A 19,623-nucleotide genomic window follows, 5' to 3' on the forward strand; every position below is an offset into this window, starting at 1 on the left:
GATACAAAATCATCATAGTTTCAAAACAAAGTCGCTCTTCTCGGTCCGCCGGTGGTGATGGGTGCTAAGTTCTTGGTGTTGGCTGCTTGTCGCAGCTTGCTTCTGGTTCTCTCTCTGTGGTTCTTTGTTCGTAGCTTGCGTCTGGTTCTCCTCTCTATTTTTCTTTGTTCCTTCTTGGGTGTGTTGGCTGCTATCTCTTGTACCCGTTGTCTTGTACCTCTCTTATTTATAATGAAAATGGTTCAGGCCGGCGTAAGCCCGCCGTAGCACCGTAAAAAAACATTTTTATAACTTATATGTGGCATCAGTGGGTAATATTTAGCAAATTTGTGAGCAATTTCCCTCACATATGCAATATTCTCTTTATTATTAGGTATTGATATAGATTTCTTTTCTATAAGATTCGGTCCTCTACAAGTACTCCCTCCGTTTTTATTTACTTCTCATATGTTCCTCTTACTTAAAGGGAGCATCTTTACCTAATATTAAAATACGGAGGCTTTCATAGTTCTCCATACATCACCCTTTTATATCCGTTAATTTTATGTCAATCACAAAGAAAAAAAACCCTAGAATTGGTAACGACCCGAGAGCCTTGGCTCAGTGGTTGGGCATGCGGTTGTGCAGCCTAACGACCCGAGTTCAATTCCTAGAATTGACAGGTGATGCACAGGGGTTTTCCCCCATTTATTGAGGATCAAGTTTGGTGTGTGGTGAAACCACTCATCAAAAAATATCTTGATACTCATTTAAAAAATTCTGAGGACCATGTTTATCTTGGTACTCATACTAAAATGGCCGTATGCATCCCTAGTTGGTGCAGAGGCCGGGGAAGTGAAATTCTCCCCCATTTTTAAAAGGTTAGGTTTGGCTTGCACGACCGCGACCCTCCTCTGGCGCTCCCACGGGCGGCAGGGGAGGAAACCCTAGCCGCCGCCGAATCGAGACCCTCTCCCCATCCCTCCCCTCGCCGCCGCCAGGGCGTGCCGGCGGGCGAAGCCCGCCCGGCATGGGCGGCGGCGGGGCACTCTCTCCTTCTCGCGAGGCGGGATCGCCGTGGGGCGATCTACCCTAGCCGGAACGCGGCGTTGTGCGGGACGCGGCGACGCTGGGCTGCCACGGTGGCTGGCGTGGAGGGCTGCACGAGGCGGACTGCGTGCTGGCGGCGCCCGTCGGCGGGATCTGGCGCTCGTCGTCGGCGATCGTCGGCGGGCAAACCCCGCTGGCGGCCGGTGGCGGCGGGATCTGGCGCTCGCGCGGGTCGGGCGCGCCCCTCGTGGGGAGCCTCGGATCCATGGTGGCGGCCCTGGCTGGTGGCACGCGGCGTAGCTTCGGCGGGCGGCGCCGGCGTGGACAGGTGGGCCACTTCCCTGGCCATGTGGATGGCGGGGAGGTGGTGGGCTTCGGCTGCGGCGACGGTTCTTCGCTGGATGTTGGTGGCCATGGTGATGTTCGTCCTCGACCCCGATCTACTCCGATCTGTATCGGATCCGGCCCTTGGTGGCTTCGGCCACCGTTCATGGGTGCTGGCCTTGCAGATCCGGTGGCTGGAAGGGTTCCGGGGGAATCTCTTGGCCGGCGTGGCGGCCACTCCGATGGCAGTGCCTTTGGGTGTTGCTTCCCTCGTTGGAGGCTTCGGAGAGGACCTCCTTCCTTCTACCCCTCCCAGGAGCTCAGGTGAAAACCTCAGACCCCCCTGTTCCAAGCAACGACGACACCTCGGTGGCGTGCTCCTTCCTGAAGGCGTTGCTCGGGGGCTGCTCAAGCGGCGGTGGAAGTGGTGGCGGTTCGGTGTCGACACATGCATTCTGGTCAGCTTCATCCTGGAGGCTGCGGCGACGTAGGCGACGCTCGTCTGGTGGAGCTACTGCCGATGGTCGAGGCATCGTCGGTAGTCTGCGCCATCAGGCTCGGGGTGCTCAGGGGGAAACCTCAGATCTGGGTCTTCCGGATCGGATGATGATGGCGTTTTAACGCTTTCCCTTCTGGGGGCATCGTTTTGGAGCAAGTGCTGGCTGGAGGGATGGTGGAGCGGTGCTTCATCTCACACATTGATGGCGGCGGAGATCGATGGCATGGCGCTGTGGAGACTCGACGTCTGATGCGCGGAGATGGGCTCGCGCAGGAGGAGGTTGCTATCTGGCGTCATGGTGACGTCGATGGCAGAGTGGCCAGACAAGGTAGAAGCCTCAATATGATTTGAAGACCTGTGGAAGATGGCGGCGACGACACACGAGTGCGTCTGACCGGACTGTGCCCTAGACCCGGTATGTGGCTCGGCTGGGGCTTCCGAATGAGTTTCGGCTTCCGGCTTTTGATGTTAGGCTTAGGTGAGTGGTTTGGGTAGTGGCCCAGCTAGCACCCCTTCATCATATTGGATTGGAGTAGCGGCATATGTTGCTAAGATGGTGGATTCAGGCACATTGTTGTAATACTTTGTACGGTCCTCGAGAATAATCAATAAAGTGGCCGTATGCATCTCCCAGATGCAGAGGCCGGGGGTCATCCTCCTTTTCTAAAAAAAAAAGTCAATCACAAAGATGAACGGTTGAGATAAAAAAACGTCTCTAATCACGTTCGGGTGCCGAGTTTCCGTCTACAGCCCCATGTGAAAAAACGTTTGGTATGTTTTCCACGAATCGCTACAAAAGGCCTAGGCCCATGCTGCTCCTCTGCACGTGCGTCCTTGATACACACGTCCTGATGGATTGGAACGTGAACAACTCGAATTCATCAGCAACACGAGATCGAGTCGGCATCGATCCACCCACACCTACATAGCACACGGGTTCCCTAAAAAAACACAACCCACGACGGGGAGGCGGGGAGGCAGAACAGCGAGGATGTGAGATGGAGGAGGCCTTCAGGGAGGCCCGTCCCATGCATGAGGAAGAAGATAGCAGCTAGGGCTGGGGATGGTCGCCGACGAGCAGGGCACAAGGCGGTGGTGCACGGAGTAAAACGATCGGCAGCATGCATGGGAGCTTCGAGCTGCGGCACGCGGGGTGGCCTAGCGACAGCTCACGGGTGACTGGGGCAGCATCACTAAGAGCATCTCCAACAGCCGCGCCAAAAGGCGCGCGCGCGGTAAACCGAGTTTTTAGCGCGCGCGGGACGTTTCGGCGCGCTCCAGCGGTGGTGGGAAAGTCGCGCGCGGGGGAGCCGTTTGCATGCGCTCGGGAAAAGGCGGCAGGCCGCGCGCTATTTTTAGCGCATCGCTTCCGGCGTGACTATAAAATGCGGCGCTCGTCACGCGCCTATTCCACACACTTCTCTTCCTCTTCCGCTGCCACGCGCGCCTCCACCGCTTCCTCGGTTACTTCCGCTGCCACGCGCGCCTCCACCGCTTCCTCGGTTGATTCCGCTGCCACGCGCGCCACCGCTCCAGCGCCCCGCCACCGACGCGCCACCATGCCGCCGCGCTGCCGAGGAGCGTCGGGCTACCACGGCGTCCGCCAGCGCCCCAACGGCGGGTTCTACTCCGAGATACGGTCCGGCCAACTCCGGCTCGGCCTCGGCACCTTCAAGACGGCGCACGAGGCCGCCCGCGCGTTCGACGCGGCGGCGTGGCGCCTAGGCAGGCCGCGCCAGCAGATGAACTTCCACGACGTCCACACGCTCCAGCAGGCGCTGGACGTCGCCCCGTCGCCTCGTCTTCGCACGGCACAAGACCGTGCGGAGCACGCTGAGCGGCAGCGCCGCCTCCTCGTCGCCCATGAGGACGAGTGGGTCATGGCGGAGTGGCGCCAGCGCCACCCGGAGGACGTCACCTACGAGCAAGCCTACTGGGCAAGGCGCCGCGAGGAGGAGACGCAAAGGCGCCGCGATGAGCGATTGGACAGGCGCCGGCGGAAGGCCCTGGCGCTATCGCAGTGCGAAATCGTTGAGAATGGTTGTCAGATGATCTTTACGTCTGATGATGATCGTTGGGAGGACATGTGGCTCGATACCTCGGACCAGACCAGCGATGATGACGATGACGACGACGACTGGGAGTAGGCTGTAGTTGCGTATGTAGTTGCACTATCTAATAGTTTTTGTCTATGTCGTTGCACTATCTAGTAGTTTTTATCTATCTATGCTATGGAACTATGTAAAATATTTATGTTTTTCTATCTATGAATTTTATTTATCGTTTTATTAAAAAATGTACGCAATGTTTAGCGCGCGCTGCATTTTAGCGCGGCCGCTGGAGCTACGCGCGCGCTCAATTTTGACGCGTCTGCTGGAGCCAGCGCTGCCGGCCGCGCCAAACTAGGCGAACGGCGCGCGGCAAATGCGTTTTTTTACGCGTGGCGCGTTGCACGGCTGTTGGAGATGCTCTGACAGAGGCGTAGCCGGCCAGCTTCCTAGTGTAGGCACGCCTATGTACCACTACTAGCCTAGAACCTCCTGACGCCATAGCCCCTTCATCCAGATCAAGACATGAAGATTAATTGGAAAGCAAGAACCCAGTTGATTTTTTATTGCCTCTCCCCTCCATATTTTCCCATATCGTGAGATAGTGGTCGTGGCATGGTGAGGCTGACGCAGCGAACACAGAGGCAGAAGCTTGCGGAGAAGCCGCGCAGCACAGGCGGGCAGGCCAGGGTGACCTCGCTGGGGAGGCGTGGACAGAGGCGCTAGATCGGGATGCCGAGGTGATGAGGACAGTCCAGAGAAACAAGAGAACACAGAGACAGGGGTGCTTGGGCTAAAGATACAGAACAAAATCATGTTCGTGTATGTCCTGTCGACAGATGAATCAATCTCCTTAATTTGAAGTTTCAACCCAGCAACCTTCATGTACGTACATGTGTGTATCAGGGAAGGACGGATCCATTGGCCTGCGTACCACACATCCCTTCACTAATTCCATTAGTGTAATTCTTGACAAGGTAAATATGATTCACTAATCCCTGAGTTTCTTTATTGATCTCTGATCATTGATGCCTAATGTCGTTATATATTATTGGTTCTATAAGCGTTCTCAAATAGGAACATACCGTGATTTTGATATGGAACCATTTTTTAGGATACAATTCCTATAACTTCCCTTGTCAGTTTGATAAAATCACATGTGTGATCGAGGTTGTCACCTATTACGGTTTACATTGTCAGAAATCTTCGAGACCCTCTGTCGATCCGCACTATCTTTGAAACAACATGATTTCCGTGTCATTTCTAAACATATGTATATATTTGGTGTGCTGGATTTTCTGATGTAGATACTATATAAGAGGAAGCTATTCAACAATCCTGCTCAAATTGGTACGGATCAGATCGATTTTATTCGGTAAATATTTTATGCTTGATAGAGACAAGGCTCCCTCTTCTGTCATTCTCGCCAGCACTTGTCAATCGTTGTGCTCAAGGGCATACTTGTGACATCAGAAAATGCGCATATTTAGTTGTACTCGATGCGCATTTTTACTATACGTGATGCAGGGCAATAGGATGTTGTCAGGACGTAGGAGGTAATAACACATTTAATCATTTCCTATTTTTTTTCCTTTGCCTGGTTTTGCCGTCATATACATTGTATCTCCCACTGTAACGCACGGCCAAATTTGTATTCTTGAAAGTTTTAGTCATCTCTGCTGCAGCTAAGTGTTCAAGTGCAATCTCTAGCAAAGTTCCATTTGTTGTTGTGTTGACTTCTGAGGATAGGCGGCCAAGCAGCTCGTGGCAGCTGTGTTGCGCCTGCTCCGCCGCTGCCTTGACTCGCCGTCGACGTTGCCGGTTGGGTTGCAGGGGCACAAGATCATCGTGCGGCCCAGTGCATGGGTGCCGAGTATGCTTGATTGACATGTCGGAGGAGAAGGCCTAGAGCTTGGTGGCGCGCGCGCGTGTGTGTGATGTTTTTTTCTCCCACTGCAACGCACCGATCGATTTATTCATGAATCCGTCAATTTTCTCTGATTTTTTTTTCAATAGCCAAACATTAACTGGATTGATTCATGGATATGCTGTGTGACAAGTCGTGTGAGATGAAGGTGGTGAACCGTCTCAATGTGAAGCCAAGTATGTGGTGGCTTTGCCATGGATGATGGTAGACCGGTACGTGTAAAAGTTTGAGCTGTCAAATTCTGTGTGATCAAGCTCCTCGACAGTTAAACCTGAAAAGTTCAGTGAAGATTCAGATTACATATAGATTTTTTTTTCTACAATGCTATAATCACGCTAAATATGTGCATCGAGTACCAGAGATGATTAAAAAATTGCTTGTAGATAGGCAGCTGGGTGCATGCAGAACTGTCGAGGAGGCCGAAGCCAACGCTATTCTGGTCGGACTGAAGGAATACGTATCCCGAGGCTCCCTGGTGGTGGAGATCATTGTCCTACCCAATTATTGTTGATATTAAATCTACACTGAGTAATTTTTAGGCATATCACATGAGGACTGTCAGAAGAACAAACAATGGGCTGGCTAATCAACTAGCAAATGTTCCCAAAGCTCATGGAGATCTTGTGGTTCCGGATGGTGTCCCAGACCAACAACATGATCTGCTCCGGAAGGAACACTATGCAGCCTTGACGTCGGCTTAAGTATTGATGTAATCCTCAAAAATGATATTGCTTACAGATAGGTTATACACAAACATGCATGTTCTAGCTCTGTTAATTTTAATTTTGGAATACTGAGATCTATTCAGATGTTTTCCTTACTCTTATGGCTAAAAAGTCCAGCACATAGTGACTGAAGTTTGTTGGTTTTACTCAACTTGGTGCTGCTTGATTGGTACTCAATCAAGATGAGGGTGACCATGATAGCCGGTGGGTATAGGTATATGTACTGAATTTTCTGTTGTGCCAAAACTAACACATTGGAATATTTCTATTGGCTGCTACCATATTTCAAAGTAAGAACACGATGATGCAAAGGAATCTCATTATGTAGCCATATGTAATCTCAATTTTTACTATGTATAAACTATAGGGGTAGGCACACAAACGTTTATCCATATTTTCCTTCTATTGATCTATGACAAAGGGGATGTGCTGGACTGAGTGACCTTGCTATTGAAACAAAGGAGTGGAACTGGCAATATTTGAATCAATAGAGGTTATCTTTCATATGGATTTTATTATTAGATGCTTGCAGATGTGCGTCACTTCCCTAAATAATGTTTGATTCTTAAAAATTTAGATATTTCATATAACCATCAGCTATATTTATGCCACTGGTAGTCCCTCTACATTCTTTTTTATCTGCTCTAAAAACTAGTTCGGTTTATAAGCATCATACATTTCAGTCTATAAGAAAGATTATGAGTTCATCCAGTGCCGAAAACAAACCAGTTGAACATGTTTGTTCTAGCAGTTTTAGGCAACAATTCATGTGCATATGAAGTTTCATTCCATGTGAAGTCAATGACTGATTTTTGATGGAATTCTTCATGTTCGATTGGTGAAGCTGCATTGAGCAAAAAAGATATGTTTATTCGTCGGGAATTTTTGCAAGTAATATCCATCCAGCAATACATAAGACTGATATTCTCATTCTTTTACAATGTGTACTTGGCCTCTACTCCACTGTGCGTTGAGAAAAGGCTGGGACATCTATTGTTGTTCGTATAATAATCTTACACTATAAAATAATTTGTGGTAGCGAACGTGTTAACCAGGGCGCAAGTTTTGTTTATACATGATTTCAGAAGTACTATTAATTTTTTGGCTTATTTCCTGAACTAAATAATGGCTAAAGTTTTCTAAACCAATTATTTGTGAGCTACAGAGGAGAACAAATATGATTCATGATATATTGTAATTAAAAAAAGAGTGATTTAACGGTTAAAAAAATTACATGATAAGTATTGCACCACTACAATTTCTACGTCAGTAAGCCTGACTCTCGCGCCTTGCATTTTACCGTTGCAACGCACGGGCATTTTTGCCAGTTGAATAAAACGAAGGGAGTATTGAATAATTTGCTCAGATGTTCCTCTTACAAGACACTGAAACGCAGGCAGCTGGTATTGTCAATTATGGGAGGAGGTGACTGAGCAGAGGGGTCGTTCACGCACATGAACTTGTAGCTGCAGCAGGTCTAGCATGTTCAACATGTACCTTCTCTCGATCCCTTTATTCCCGATGACATGCCACCCACCGACAGCAGAAAATGGGGGGCCAACCACGCGGCGCACGCGCGCATGTACGTGTGGTCGACCGTGCCCAAGTGATCTCTGCCTCCTTTGCTACAAGTGCTTGTTGTCACTCTCAGTTCCTTCAGTTCGGTTGGCCAAGGTGTGCGTCCATCCATCCATCCGGAGCCATGGCTGTCGGCGCCGCGCTCTTCTTCTTCTTCCTCGCTGTGGCTCTAACAGCGGCGCCCGGTGGCGGCGGCGGCGATGCGGCGCTCGTGGAGCACACCTTCGTTGTAAGCGCTCCTATCTAGCTGTCCCTGGCCTCAATTAGTATCCTGCTCACTTTTCCCCCACATGTAGCTGTTGTTCTAGAAATCTTTACTCTTATAAAAAACAGAGTTGGTGATAATTATGTGTTTGCCATCCTGCAATATAAGTCGTCTGATTTATATCTGATGGATAGGAAGGAAACTATGGTAATTTTGCAAAAAGATACCCACACCCCTCTCCACATTTGCAAATAAGGCCTTCCCTCGTTCATCATTTTCTCCCATAAGATAAACTACTCATACAAATGCATCTTGATATTTTTTTTCGAGCAACCGGCAAGAGCTCTGCCTTTTCATTAAGAAGAAGAGAATTGACCAGTTTATAAGGAAAACTGGCCAAAAACCGATACATCTGCGAAACACGCACACGCCAGCCCCGAGGCTGCGCACCACTCGAGTCGACGACACTGTCACCCAATTGACCAAAGACGACACCCTACAACAGAACACTGGGCTCCGGAGCCGCCGCTCCGACATCCACACCGGCCCCGAGGCCACGCACCAGCCTAGTCGATGGCTCCGCCGCCCTAGAGGCCAAAGCCAACACCCAACGCACACGAGATCTCCGGCGCCGCCGCACTGGCTTCCACTTCGGCCCCGAGGCCGCGAACCCACCTAGTCGATGACCATGTCGCCCTCGCGAGCAAAGCCAACCACCACACGAAGGAGATACCCGGAGCCGCCGCTCCGACTTCCACGCCGGCCCTGAGGCCGCGCACATGCCTAGCCGACGACGAAGTTGCAAAGACACAGAGCCACCGCCAGCAGATGAAGGACCGGACCTCCAAAGGCGTCGCCCCCAAGAGGGAAGCGAGGAGGAACGCCGCCGACGCCTACTTCGGCCAAGGCCGAAGTTTGGGTTTTCACCCGAAGAGCCCGTGGCTGAGATGACGAGGGAGGTGAAGGGGCTCCACGACGCCGCCTCCAACAAGGGAACGACAGCCTAGGACGTCGTCGACGCCAGCATCGACCGAGGTCGAGCTAGGCTTTCACCCGGAGCTCACCAAACCCATCTTCACCACAGCCAATCACCACCGGCGGCGGTCGAGCACTCTACACCGATCACCACCGCCAACCACCTCTTACACGGCAAGCAAAATCACCATAGCACCACGCGCCGTCATGGCAGCTCCGCACCCACCGCCAAGAGCGGCGCCGCCGCGCCGCCATCCTCCCTCCTCGCTGCCGTAGCCAACGCGCCACAACGCCGCCCGCAGCCCGCCGAACTCGAGGCTGACCACCACACACCAGATCCGGGGCAGCCTCGCCCGGATCCGCGCCCCGGACGCCGCCGGGACCCGCCGAAGGAGCACCAGCAAGCTGGGATCGAGCCGCTCCCCCGCCGGCCGCCACACACCAGATCCGCCGGAGGCCCACCCGGATCCGCGCCCCGGACAGCCGCACCGCCATCCACCACCAGCGCCACCGGCCACCACCGCGCCACAGCCGCCCGTCACCAGATCCAGGCGTACCTCGATCTGCAACCACCGGCGCCGGGGGCACGCCCCACCCCAGACGCAGTCAGCCACGCCACCAGAGGAGCCCGAAGGGCCCTCCGCCGCGCCACCGCGACCCGCGAGCTTGCGGCGCCCCGGACCAGCGACCCCGGCCCGCGCCAGGACCTTGCACGCGAGGGGCGAGAAGACCCGCCGCCGCCGACGACGGCAGGGCTTCGCCCGACCGCGTCCTGTGGCGGCGGCGGGGGAGGAGGGAGGGCGCAGGGGAGACTAGGGGCGGCGGCGGCGGGTTCCTCCCCGTCGCCCACGGGAGCGACGCGGGATGAGCGAGGTAATGCATCTTGATATTCCGTGCAACGCATGAGCATTTTGCTAGTATATACGTTATGTGTGAGATTGGGGGTTAATTAACTTGTTTCTAGTGTTTTGTTCGAACATATAGGTGAGCGAGATAATGCTAAATCACCTGTGCAACGACACGCCGGTTATCGTGGTGAACGGGCAATTGCCAGGCCCAGCGATAGAGGCCACGGAAGGAGACTCCGTGGTCGTTCATGTCATCAACAAGTCACCTCATGGAGTAACTATCCATTGGTACTTCATAAGTACAGTAGTATTATTTTGCCGATAATAAGTATATGTATATATGTACTTTTGTGGCCAGCTGCCACACTTCAGACAAACGAAAAAGAAAGGAAAAGGAAAAGGAAAAAAGAACAACTCAAATGAAAAAGAAAAACATGGCACATATATGTGCATAGCCATTTTCTTGTTTCCTACATACTCCTATAATACATGTATGCAGGCATGGAGTGAAGCAGCAACTGAATTGCTGGGCCGACGGGGCAGGGATGATAACCCAATGCCCGATCCAGCCGAACAAGAACTTCACGTATCGGTTCAACGTCATCGGCCAGGAGGGCACGCTGTGGTGGCATGCTCATGTTGGCTTCCTCCGTGCGACAGTTCATGGCGCATTGATCATCCGACCAAGATCCGGGCCTGGTTCATACCCGTTTCCCAAACCCGACAAGGAGATCCCCATCGTTATAGGTTTGTGGATGCACGCAAGTCTACCACAACATATAATTGCCCTATTATGGAGTACTTAATTAGGCTGGTAGATGAAATGTTCCTTAATCGCAGGTGAATGGTGGGACATGGAAATTGTTCAGGTGGAAAGGAGAGCCGCGAGTAGAATCTTCGACGATTGGCCCCGTTCGCCCACGATCAATGGAAAGCTTGGAGACCTCAGTAACTGTTCTGGTAATTACTCGCGTAATTATAATCTGAACATTAGTTAGTTAGCGAATGTATGCGTGCATTCTTATGTTTGAGCTTTAGGTAGTGTGGTTTGGGTTGTGCCATCTTTGGTGATATAAGGGTCGTGGTGTCGTCTGGGTCGTCCATCTTTGGTGCTGTAAGGCCGTGACGTATTCAGAATCAGCTGCATGGTCTGAAAACATTCACATTAACCCGCAATAGAGTTGCAATTTGGTATTATGAAGAATATTTTTAGGCAAATGTAATGACACTAACTCCATTTTTCCAGTGTAAATTTATCGGAAACATCTGTAGGGTGAGTTCTATATTTTTGAAAGTAGACTTTCTACGAAGCCATATACTTTTGAAAGTAGGATTTCTACGAAGGCATGTATTAACGAACAAATATAGTAATAAACATTGATTTCTGTAATCATATTAGAATACAATGCTTTGAATTTTTGTGTGGATACCATACTACAAAAAAAATAACACCCCGTGTATTAGTCTAGGGCTCTAGGCTAACATTTTTAAAGTAGAATATCATGAAGACTTTATTGTTGTTGAATTTTGATTTTGGGTCCATGCAGGGTTCATTGAAGACAACTATGTTCTTAATGTTGAGCATGGAAAGACATATCTCTTACGCATAGTAAACGCAGCACTCCATGAACAATACAACTTCAAGATCGCTGGGCATGAGTTCACGGTGGTCGCAATTGATGCCAACTATGTGAAGCCATACACGACAGATACCATCGTGATCGCGTCAGGCGAGACGGTCGATGCTTTGCTCGTTGCCGGCGCACCTCCTGGTCGGTACTACATGATCGCCCAAGCTATGCAATCACCGGAGCCTTTCCTCCAGATCCCGGTGTTAATGTCAAGAGGGGTTGTATCCTACTATCCAAGCAAAGGATCTACTGACGATACTCCGATAATGGCTCCTGAAATGCCCGATCAACACGATGCAACCACATCTTTCTACTTCCGAGGCAACTTGACCAGTCTGCTACCTCAATCGGTTCCAGCGAACGTCGACGAGCAACTGTTCATCGCCATTGACGTGGGCGACATCTGCTCACATGATGGATCACATGACAACTGCATGGTGACTAGGTTGAACAACATCTCTTTCCATCTCCCCACGACGACATCATTGCTCCAAGCACACTACAACAACAACATGAGCACAAGCGCAATCAGCATGCTAAAGGAGTTCCCAAGATGTCCACCGAGCTCAGAGTTTGGCTATAGCCCGACGTCGGTGGGGACGGCGGTGAGGACGGTGCGGTACAACACCACGGTGGAAATCGTGTTCCAAAACCCATACTCGTCGGGTATGTTCAGCGCAAGTAACCCGATGCACCTTCATGGACACGACTTGTTCATTCTCGGGCAGGGGTTAGGGAAGTTCGACCCGGTGAAGGATGTGCAGGCATACAACTTGGTGGATCCACCCGTGAGGAACACCGCCCTTGCCCCGATTTACGGGTGGACAGCCATCCGATTCGTCGCAAGTAATCCTGGTACGTACGCACGCACCCATACACGTATGTATAAATTCATGCGCGGTTTAGTGTTTATCTGGTTTCCAGTGCATTAAAAGGTGCGAGTTTTAACAGGGGTGTGGTTCTTGCACTGCCATATGGAAAAGCACGTATCGTCGGGCATGGCATTGGCACTCGTGGTGGAGGACGGACCGACACCCGAGACGACTCTTCCCCCACCTCCGGCAGATTATCGAAGCTGTGATGGCGGCCAAAACAATAGAGCACTGGCAGATGAATAATGAGAGACAGTTAGCTGGAAATATGTTTGAGTTCTGTCAAATATGTTTGCTTATTGCACTTGCAATTTGGACTGTTGGTTGATTGGTAGTTGGGTGCATTTTATTGTGTCGTTATTTTACCTTTTGTAATCCTCTGTGGGACCTTTGTCAACCCACCTGTTGTTAATGGAAGCAAGTATATTAGTGTTATCAGAAATAATGCTGACCAGCCCAAGCCAGACGTCACTGACGGCCTTGGCTGCCACGAGGAGCTTGCACATTCCACGCTCAGCAGCTGAGAATCGAATTCGGATCAATTCAGATCGGAGGGAGTAGATCTGTTGCAGCTACAGAACAAGCAAACAACAGCCGGCAGAGATCCCACCTGCGTGAGCAACCGCATCAGCTCGGCGTCCTTTCTGTTAAAAGGGAGAGAGAGGGATTGTTGCGGAATATGATGGATGTATTATTGAGCCTCGAGGGCGAGTATATATTGAGTACAACACTTGGAGGGCAAGAAGCTTCTCCTGGAGATAAGGTAGGAGACGGATTACAAATCCTAAACTATCAAATACAAGTAATCCAAATATATCTCTAACATCCCCCGCAGTCGTAGCGGTAGCGTCGCAGACAACAGGAGTGTCGCGGACGGACGGACTGGAGAGAATAGCAGCCGACGGGCTGACATCCCCCCGCAGTCGTAGCGGGAGCGTCGTGGACGGTGTCGCGTCGCGGACGCGTTGACCGTAGAGGAAGCCGACGAGTTGCTCAAGCGGATGATAGCCCTTTGTGCCGATGTCGAGGTAGCCGAGAGCGTAGGATGATGTAGCCGTGGTCGAGGTAGCCGTGCGAAGAATGCCGTGGTCGATGTCGAGTCGGGATAGCCGGTGTCGAGGAAAACGCCGTGGAGCCGCGGGAACAAGGAGGCACCGAGTTAGCATGGGCGCAGTGATGTCGAAGGAGGGGTGCGCCGGGAGGTAGACGGTGTTGACGAAGCGTCGCGCCAGGTTTGCCAAGCCCGGGGACACGTCGTGGACGAAGGCACGCATCAGTGTTGCCAGCACCAGGCATGCGTAGACGGATGAAGACGAAGTTGACGAAGCGCCGCTCCAGGCTTGCCAGGCCCGGGGACACGTCATAGACGAAGGCACACATCGTTGTTGCCAGCATCGGGCATGCGTAGACTGGGACCTACTCGAGTTGTAAGCCATGTCGGAGAAGTCGGAGGGGCCAGCAGAGAAGGACTCGACGACGGTTTCGGCGCCAATCAGCGCGGGGCCGATGTCACCAACGGTGGTCAGAGTAGACGAAGCGGTCAGGGTAGATGACAGCGATGCTGGCGACGGGCTGGTGCTGGACGAAGACGAAGGACGGTGGACAGGCGGCGGCGGCGGCTATGAGGGTAGCTGCGGCGGCGGCCGAAGAAGAGCGGCGGTGGTGGCCGAAGAAGAGCGGCGGCGGCCAGGTTAGTAGCGGCGGCGATGCTCAAAGTAGGCGAGGAACCTGACAGCGTGACGAAGATCAGCGCGGACGATGGCATTCCCGCGCCAGGAGAGGCGGCGCGGCGCATACCACGGGAGGTCAACGCGCGGTGACGGCGGAGTGGATCGCGGGCCGTGGCGCTACGCCCCGAAGGGGCAACGCAACAGTGGCGGGCAGGTCGGGGCGGCGCAGCACATACCATGGGAGGTCAACGCGCGGTGACGGCGGAATGGACCGCGGGCCGCGGCGCTACGACCCGAAGGGGCGACGCAATAGTGGCGGGCAGGTCGGAGCGACGGCGGGAAGACCTCGGCGCGGCGGCGGGGACCGCGGGCCGCGGCGCTGCGGCCCGGAGGGGCGACGCAACGGCAGTTCGCGAGTCGGTGCAGCCGTGGGGACGGCCTTAGGACGGCGGGTCCACACTCGCTACGACACGACGGGGCGACGCAGCGGCGGGGCGATGGTCGATGCGACCGCGAGGAGAACCACGGGGCGGCGGCGCTGCGGCCCGACGGGGCGACGCAGCGGTAGCCCGTTGCTCGATCGGTGGAGGGGCTTGCGGAACTCGGGGACGTTCTTCACGGGACCGTCACACGCAACCGGCAGGCCAGGTCGGTCGCGTGGCGTAGATGAGGCGGATCATGGCGACGAGCGGGTGATCAAGCCGATCGCGCGCGAGGTCGGGGAGGCCGCTCGGTGGAGGCGGGGTGGCGGCTGAGTCCAAGATGAGGCCGACGATGACGGACGACGTGGGACATCATGCCGACGAGCGCGTCAGCACCGGCACCCGGGCTGCCAAAGCAGCGCCGGCGCCCGGGCAGCGAGGCCGAGCGACCAACGAAGCAGTGGCGCCCGAGCTCGAGGCAGCCGACGAGCCTGACGCTGCCGGCCCGACGCAGCCGGGGACAAGGCCGACGAGGCGCACCATAGGGCCGCCGTGCAGATGCGGCGGAGGCGGGTGGCGATGGACGACATGGATCGACGGTCGGGCTGGTGCGCGAACGGCGGCTGTGATGGGCCACATCGCGCAAGGCCGCCGGGTTGGGGCGATGTAGGAGTCCGATCGAAGCAGGGCGGCGACGGGCAGGCCAACGCGGAGACGGCGGCTGGCCCCTGACGGGCCGCCTCGGCACGCGCGGCCGGTGATGACTGATACGTCACCAACGTATCTATTTTTCCTAACGCTTTTCCTCTTGTTTTGGACTCTAATTTACATGATTTCAATGAAACTAACCCCGGACTGACACTGTTTTCAGCAGAACTATCATGGTGTTGTTTTGTGCAGAAATAAAAGTTCTCAGAATGGAACAAAACTTTGCGAGGATTTTTTATACAATAAATGAGAATTTCTGGAGCCAAGAGCCACCTAAGAGGGGCACCTGGGTGGGCACAACCCTCCAGGGCGCGCCTGCCCCCCCCCCCCCCCCCCCCCCGGCGCGCCCAGGTGGGTTGTCCCCACCTGGTGGCCCCGCAGACCCTGAAACCTACGCTATAAAATCATATATTTTCAGAAAAAATCAAGGGAGAAAGAATTATCGCGATCCACGAGATGGAGCCGTCGTCACCTCCTGTTCTTCATCGGGGGGCCAGATCTGGAGTCCGTTTGGGGCTTCGGAGAGGGGGATCTTCTTCCTTCGTCATCACCAACCCTTCTCCATCGCCAATTCCATGATGCTCCCCACCGGGAGTGAGTAATTCCTTTGTAGGCTCGCTGGTCGGTGAGGAGTTGGATGAGATTCATCATGTAATCAAGTTAGTTTTGTTAGGGCTCTATCCCTAGTATCCACTATGTTCTGAGATTGATATTGCTATGACTTTGCTATGCTTAATTCTTGTCACTTTGGGCCTGGGTGCCATGATTTCAGATCTGAACCCTTTATGTTATCACCATTATATCCATGTTCTAGATCCGATCTTGCAAGTTATAGTCACCTACTACGTGTTATGATCCGGCAACCCCGGAGTGACAATAGTCGAGACCACTCCCGGTGATGACCGTAGTTTGAGCAGTTCATGTATTCACCGTGTGCTAATGCTTTGTTCCGGTTCTCTATTAAAAGAAGGCGTTAATATCCCTTAGTTACCAATAGGACCCCGCTGCCACGGGAGGGTAGGACAAAAGATGTCATGCAAGTTATTTCCATAAGCACGTATGACTATTTACGGCATGCCTACATTATATTTATGAACTGGAGCTGGTGCCGTATCGCCCTAGGTTATGACTGTCACATGATGAATATCATCCAACAAATTACCGATCCAATGCCTACAAATTTATCTTATATTGTTCTTGCTAAGTTACTACTGTTATCGTTACTGTTGCACTTGCTACAAAATCACTGCTATCACTATTACAATTACTATTGTTGCTACTACTATCATTAAAACTATCATATTACTGTGCTACTGATCACCTTGCTACAGATAATTAATCTCCAGGTGTGGTTGAATTGACAACTCATCTGCTAATACTTGCAAATATTCTTTGGCTCCCGTTGTATCGAATCTATAAATTTGGGTTGAATACTCTACCCTTGAAAACTTTTGCGCTCCCCTATACTTGTGGGTTATCAAGACCTTTTTCTGGCGCCGTTGCCGGGGAGCATAGCTATATTTGTTGAGTCACTTGGGATTATTATCAATTTATCACTATGAAGAATCTGAAGGATGCTAAGACTAAGATATTTCCCTCTAAGACGAGAGGAGGCAAGGAACTGCCATCTAGCTCTGCTTTAGATTCACCTTCTGTTATAAGTAAACTTGCAACACGACCACATGTTATTAATCCTGATATGTCGCAAGTTGTTGATGATGCTACTTCTGCTATGAATGATACTAATGATGATGCTAGTACCTTGCTTGATGATAATGTGCCACTAGGTGAATTTCTTGACGAACAAATTGCTAGAGTAAGACAACATGATGTTGTTGAACCTGCTAGAACTAGCCTTCCTAGATATGAATTGCCTAAGGTACCAGAAGGTTATGTTATGTATGAGGAGACAACTCGAGATATTCTTGCTTGTAAGGATAGAGATGATCTAGAGAAATTATTATGCAAGTATAAAGAAAAATCTCTGATTGCTAGAATGAAATATGATCCAAGTTTGCTACTTCACCTATCTTTATTGATGATAAGGATTATGAATTCTCTGTCGACCCAGAGTTAATTACTTTGGTTGAATCTGATCCTTTCCATGGTTACGAAACTGAAACTGTTGTGGCACATCTTACTAAGTTGCATGACATAGCCACCCTTTTTTACTTATGATGAGAAAACTCGCTATTACTATATTCTCAAATTATTTCCGTTCTCATTAAAGGGTGATGCTAAAGCTTGGTACAATACTCTTGCTCCTGGTTGTGTGCGTAGTCCCCAGGATATGATTTATTACTTCTCTGAAAAATATTTTCGTGCTCATAAGAAACAAGCTGCCTTGCAGGAGATATTTAACTTTGTGCAAGTTAAAGAAGAGAGTCTCCCACAAGCTTGGGGGAGGATTTGCTAATTACTTAATGCTTTGCCTGATCATCCTCTTAAGAAAAGTGTACTTGATATCTTCTATAATGGACTAACTGATGCTTCTAGGGACTTCCTAGATAGTTGTGCTGGTTGTGTTTTCAGGGAACGAACTATAGGGCAAGCTGAAGAATTATTGAATAACATATTGAAAATTATGATGATTGGACTCTTCCTGAACCACCGCCTAAACCCACTCCGAAGAAGAGGGGTATATTATATCTCAGTCCTGAAGGTATGCAAGAGGAAAAGAAATCTATGAAGAAAAAAGGTATTAAAGCCGAGGATGTTAAAAATTTACCTCCTATTGAATAAATACATGGGCTTGATACACCACCACTGCCTAAGGTGGTAGAGGTAAATTCTCTAATGAAATTCAATAATAATGATAATCCTCACAATATGCACCCTAGCCAATGCATTTATGAGTTTGAAAATTTTATTAGAAAGCAAGATCACTTCAATGCAAATGTTATGAAACAATTGAAATACAATTCTGATATGATTGCTAGCTTAAGTGACTTGTTATTTAGAATCTCAAATGATGTTAGAGGTGTGGAAAAGCATGCTTCTATGGTACAAACTCAGTTAGAACAAGTTGCTAAATCTCAAAGAGAGTTGCTTGATGAAATGAATAACAACATACATGACTTTGCTGTTATAGTAGCAACTAGAGGAGATAAAATGACTCAGGAACCACTTTATCCTGAGGGACACCTAAAAAGAATTGAACATGATTCACAAAGGAATAATACCACTGCACCTAGTCCTTCTAAAAAGAAAAATAAAAATAAAAATGATAGGACTTTGCATGCTTCTAGTGAAGCTGAAATAGAAAAACCTCCTAATAATGATAATGATGTTTCTATTTCTGATGCTGAAACTCAATCTGGTAATGAATACTCACCTAGTGATAATGAAAAAGATAATGATGATGTTCATGAAGATACTCAATCAAACAATGAAAAGGAACCAGATAATGATGTTGAAATAGAACCAGCTGTTGATCTTGATAACCCATAATCTAAAAATAAAAGATATGATAAAAGAGACTTTGTGGCTAGAAAACACGGTAAGGAAAGAGAACCGTGGGTTCAAAAACCTATGCCCTTTCCACCTAAGTCAACTAAAAAGGAAGATGATGAAGAATTTGAACGCTTTGCTGAAATGCCGAGGCCAGTCGTTTTGCGTACTCGCTTGACTGATATCCTTAAAATGCCTCCTTATGCAAAGTACATGAAAGACATCATCACCAATAAGATAAAAATACCGGAAGCTGAAATCTCCACTATGCTTTCTAATTATACTATTTAGGATGGAGTACCTAAAAAACTTGGAGATCCGGGAATACCAACTATACCTTGCTCCATAAAAAAGAATTATGTGAAAACTGCTTTATGTGATTTGGGAGCTGGTGTTAGTGTTATGCCTTTCTCTTTATATAAAAGACTTGATTTGAATAAACTCACACCTACTGAAATATCTTTGCAAATGGCTGATAAATCAACTGCAATACCTATCAGTATTTGTGAGGATGTGCCCGTTGTTGTTGCTAATGTTACTATTTTGACTGACTTTGTTATACTTGAGATGTCCGAGGACGACAACACACTACTGCAGGATGCTGCTAACGCGACACTACGATCAGAGACCCTTCGACGAAACTGTGTGCGATGCCATAATCGCAAACGGTGGTGTAAAAAACCGTCAAAAGGTGCAAAACGTTTGCGATGGA

General features: G+C 50.5%; 2 protein-coding genes across 4 annotated transcripts; both read left to right on the forward strand.

Moving 5' to 3' along the window:
* Window positions 1-3,411: 3,411 nt before the first annotated feature.
* Window positions 3,412-3,999, forward strand: LOC109756585 (uncharacterized). The gene has a single exon (XM_020315437.1). It carries the CDS (start codon window positions 3,412-3,414, stop codon window positions 3,997-3,999), a length of 588 nt encoding a protein of 195 aa, XP_020171026.1.
* A 4,186-nt stretch (window positions 4,000-8,185) lies between these two features.
* On the forward strand, window positions 8,186-13,280 carry LOC109756584 (laccase-15). 3 transcript variants are annotated; one of them, XM_020315433.4, is made up of 6 exons: window positions 8,193-8,359; window positions 10,295-10,446; window positions 10,658-10,905; window positions 10,999-11,118; window positions 11,706-12,644; window positions 12,741-13,280. In XM_020315433.4, the coding sequence occupies exons 1-6, from the start codon at window positions 8,255-8,257 to the stop codon at window positions 12,905-12,907; spliced, it is 1,731 nt and encodes a 576-aa protein (XP_020171022.1). In that variant the 5' UTR covers window positions 8,193-8,254; the 3' UTR covers window positions 12,908-13,280. The 3 variants fall into 3 exon arrangements, with proteins under 3 accessions (XP_020171025.1, XP_020171022.1, XP_020171024.1); XM_020315435.4 differs by having other exon boundaries at window positions 10,275-10,446; window positions 12,741-13,278; XM_020315436.4 differs by lacking the exon at window positions 10,295-10,446 and having other exon boundaries at window positions 8,186-8,359; window positions 12,741-13,279.
* The last annotated feature ends 6,343 nt before the right edge of the window (window positions 13,281-19,623 follow it).

The sequence above is a fragment of the Aegilops tauschii genome, chromosome 1 (genome assembly GCF_002575655.3).
Source record: "Aegilops tauschii subsp. strangulata cultivar AL8/78 chromosome 1, Aet v6.0, whole genome shotgun sequence".
NCBI classification, from domain to species: Eukaryota; Viridiplantae; Streptophyta; class Magnoliopsida; order Poales; family Poaceae; genus Aegilops; species Aegilops tauschii.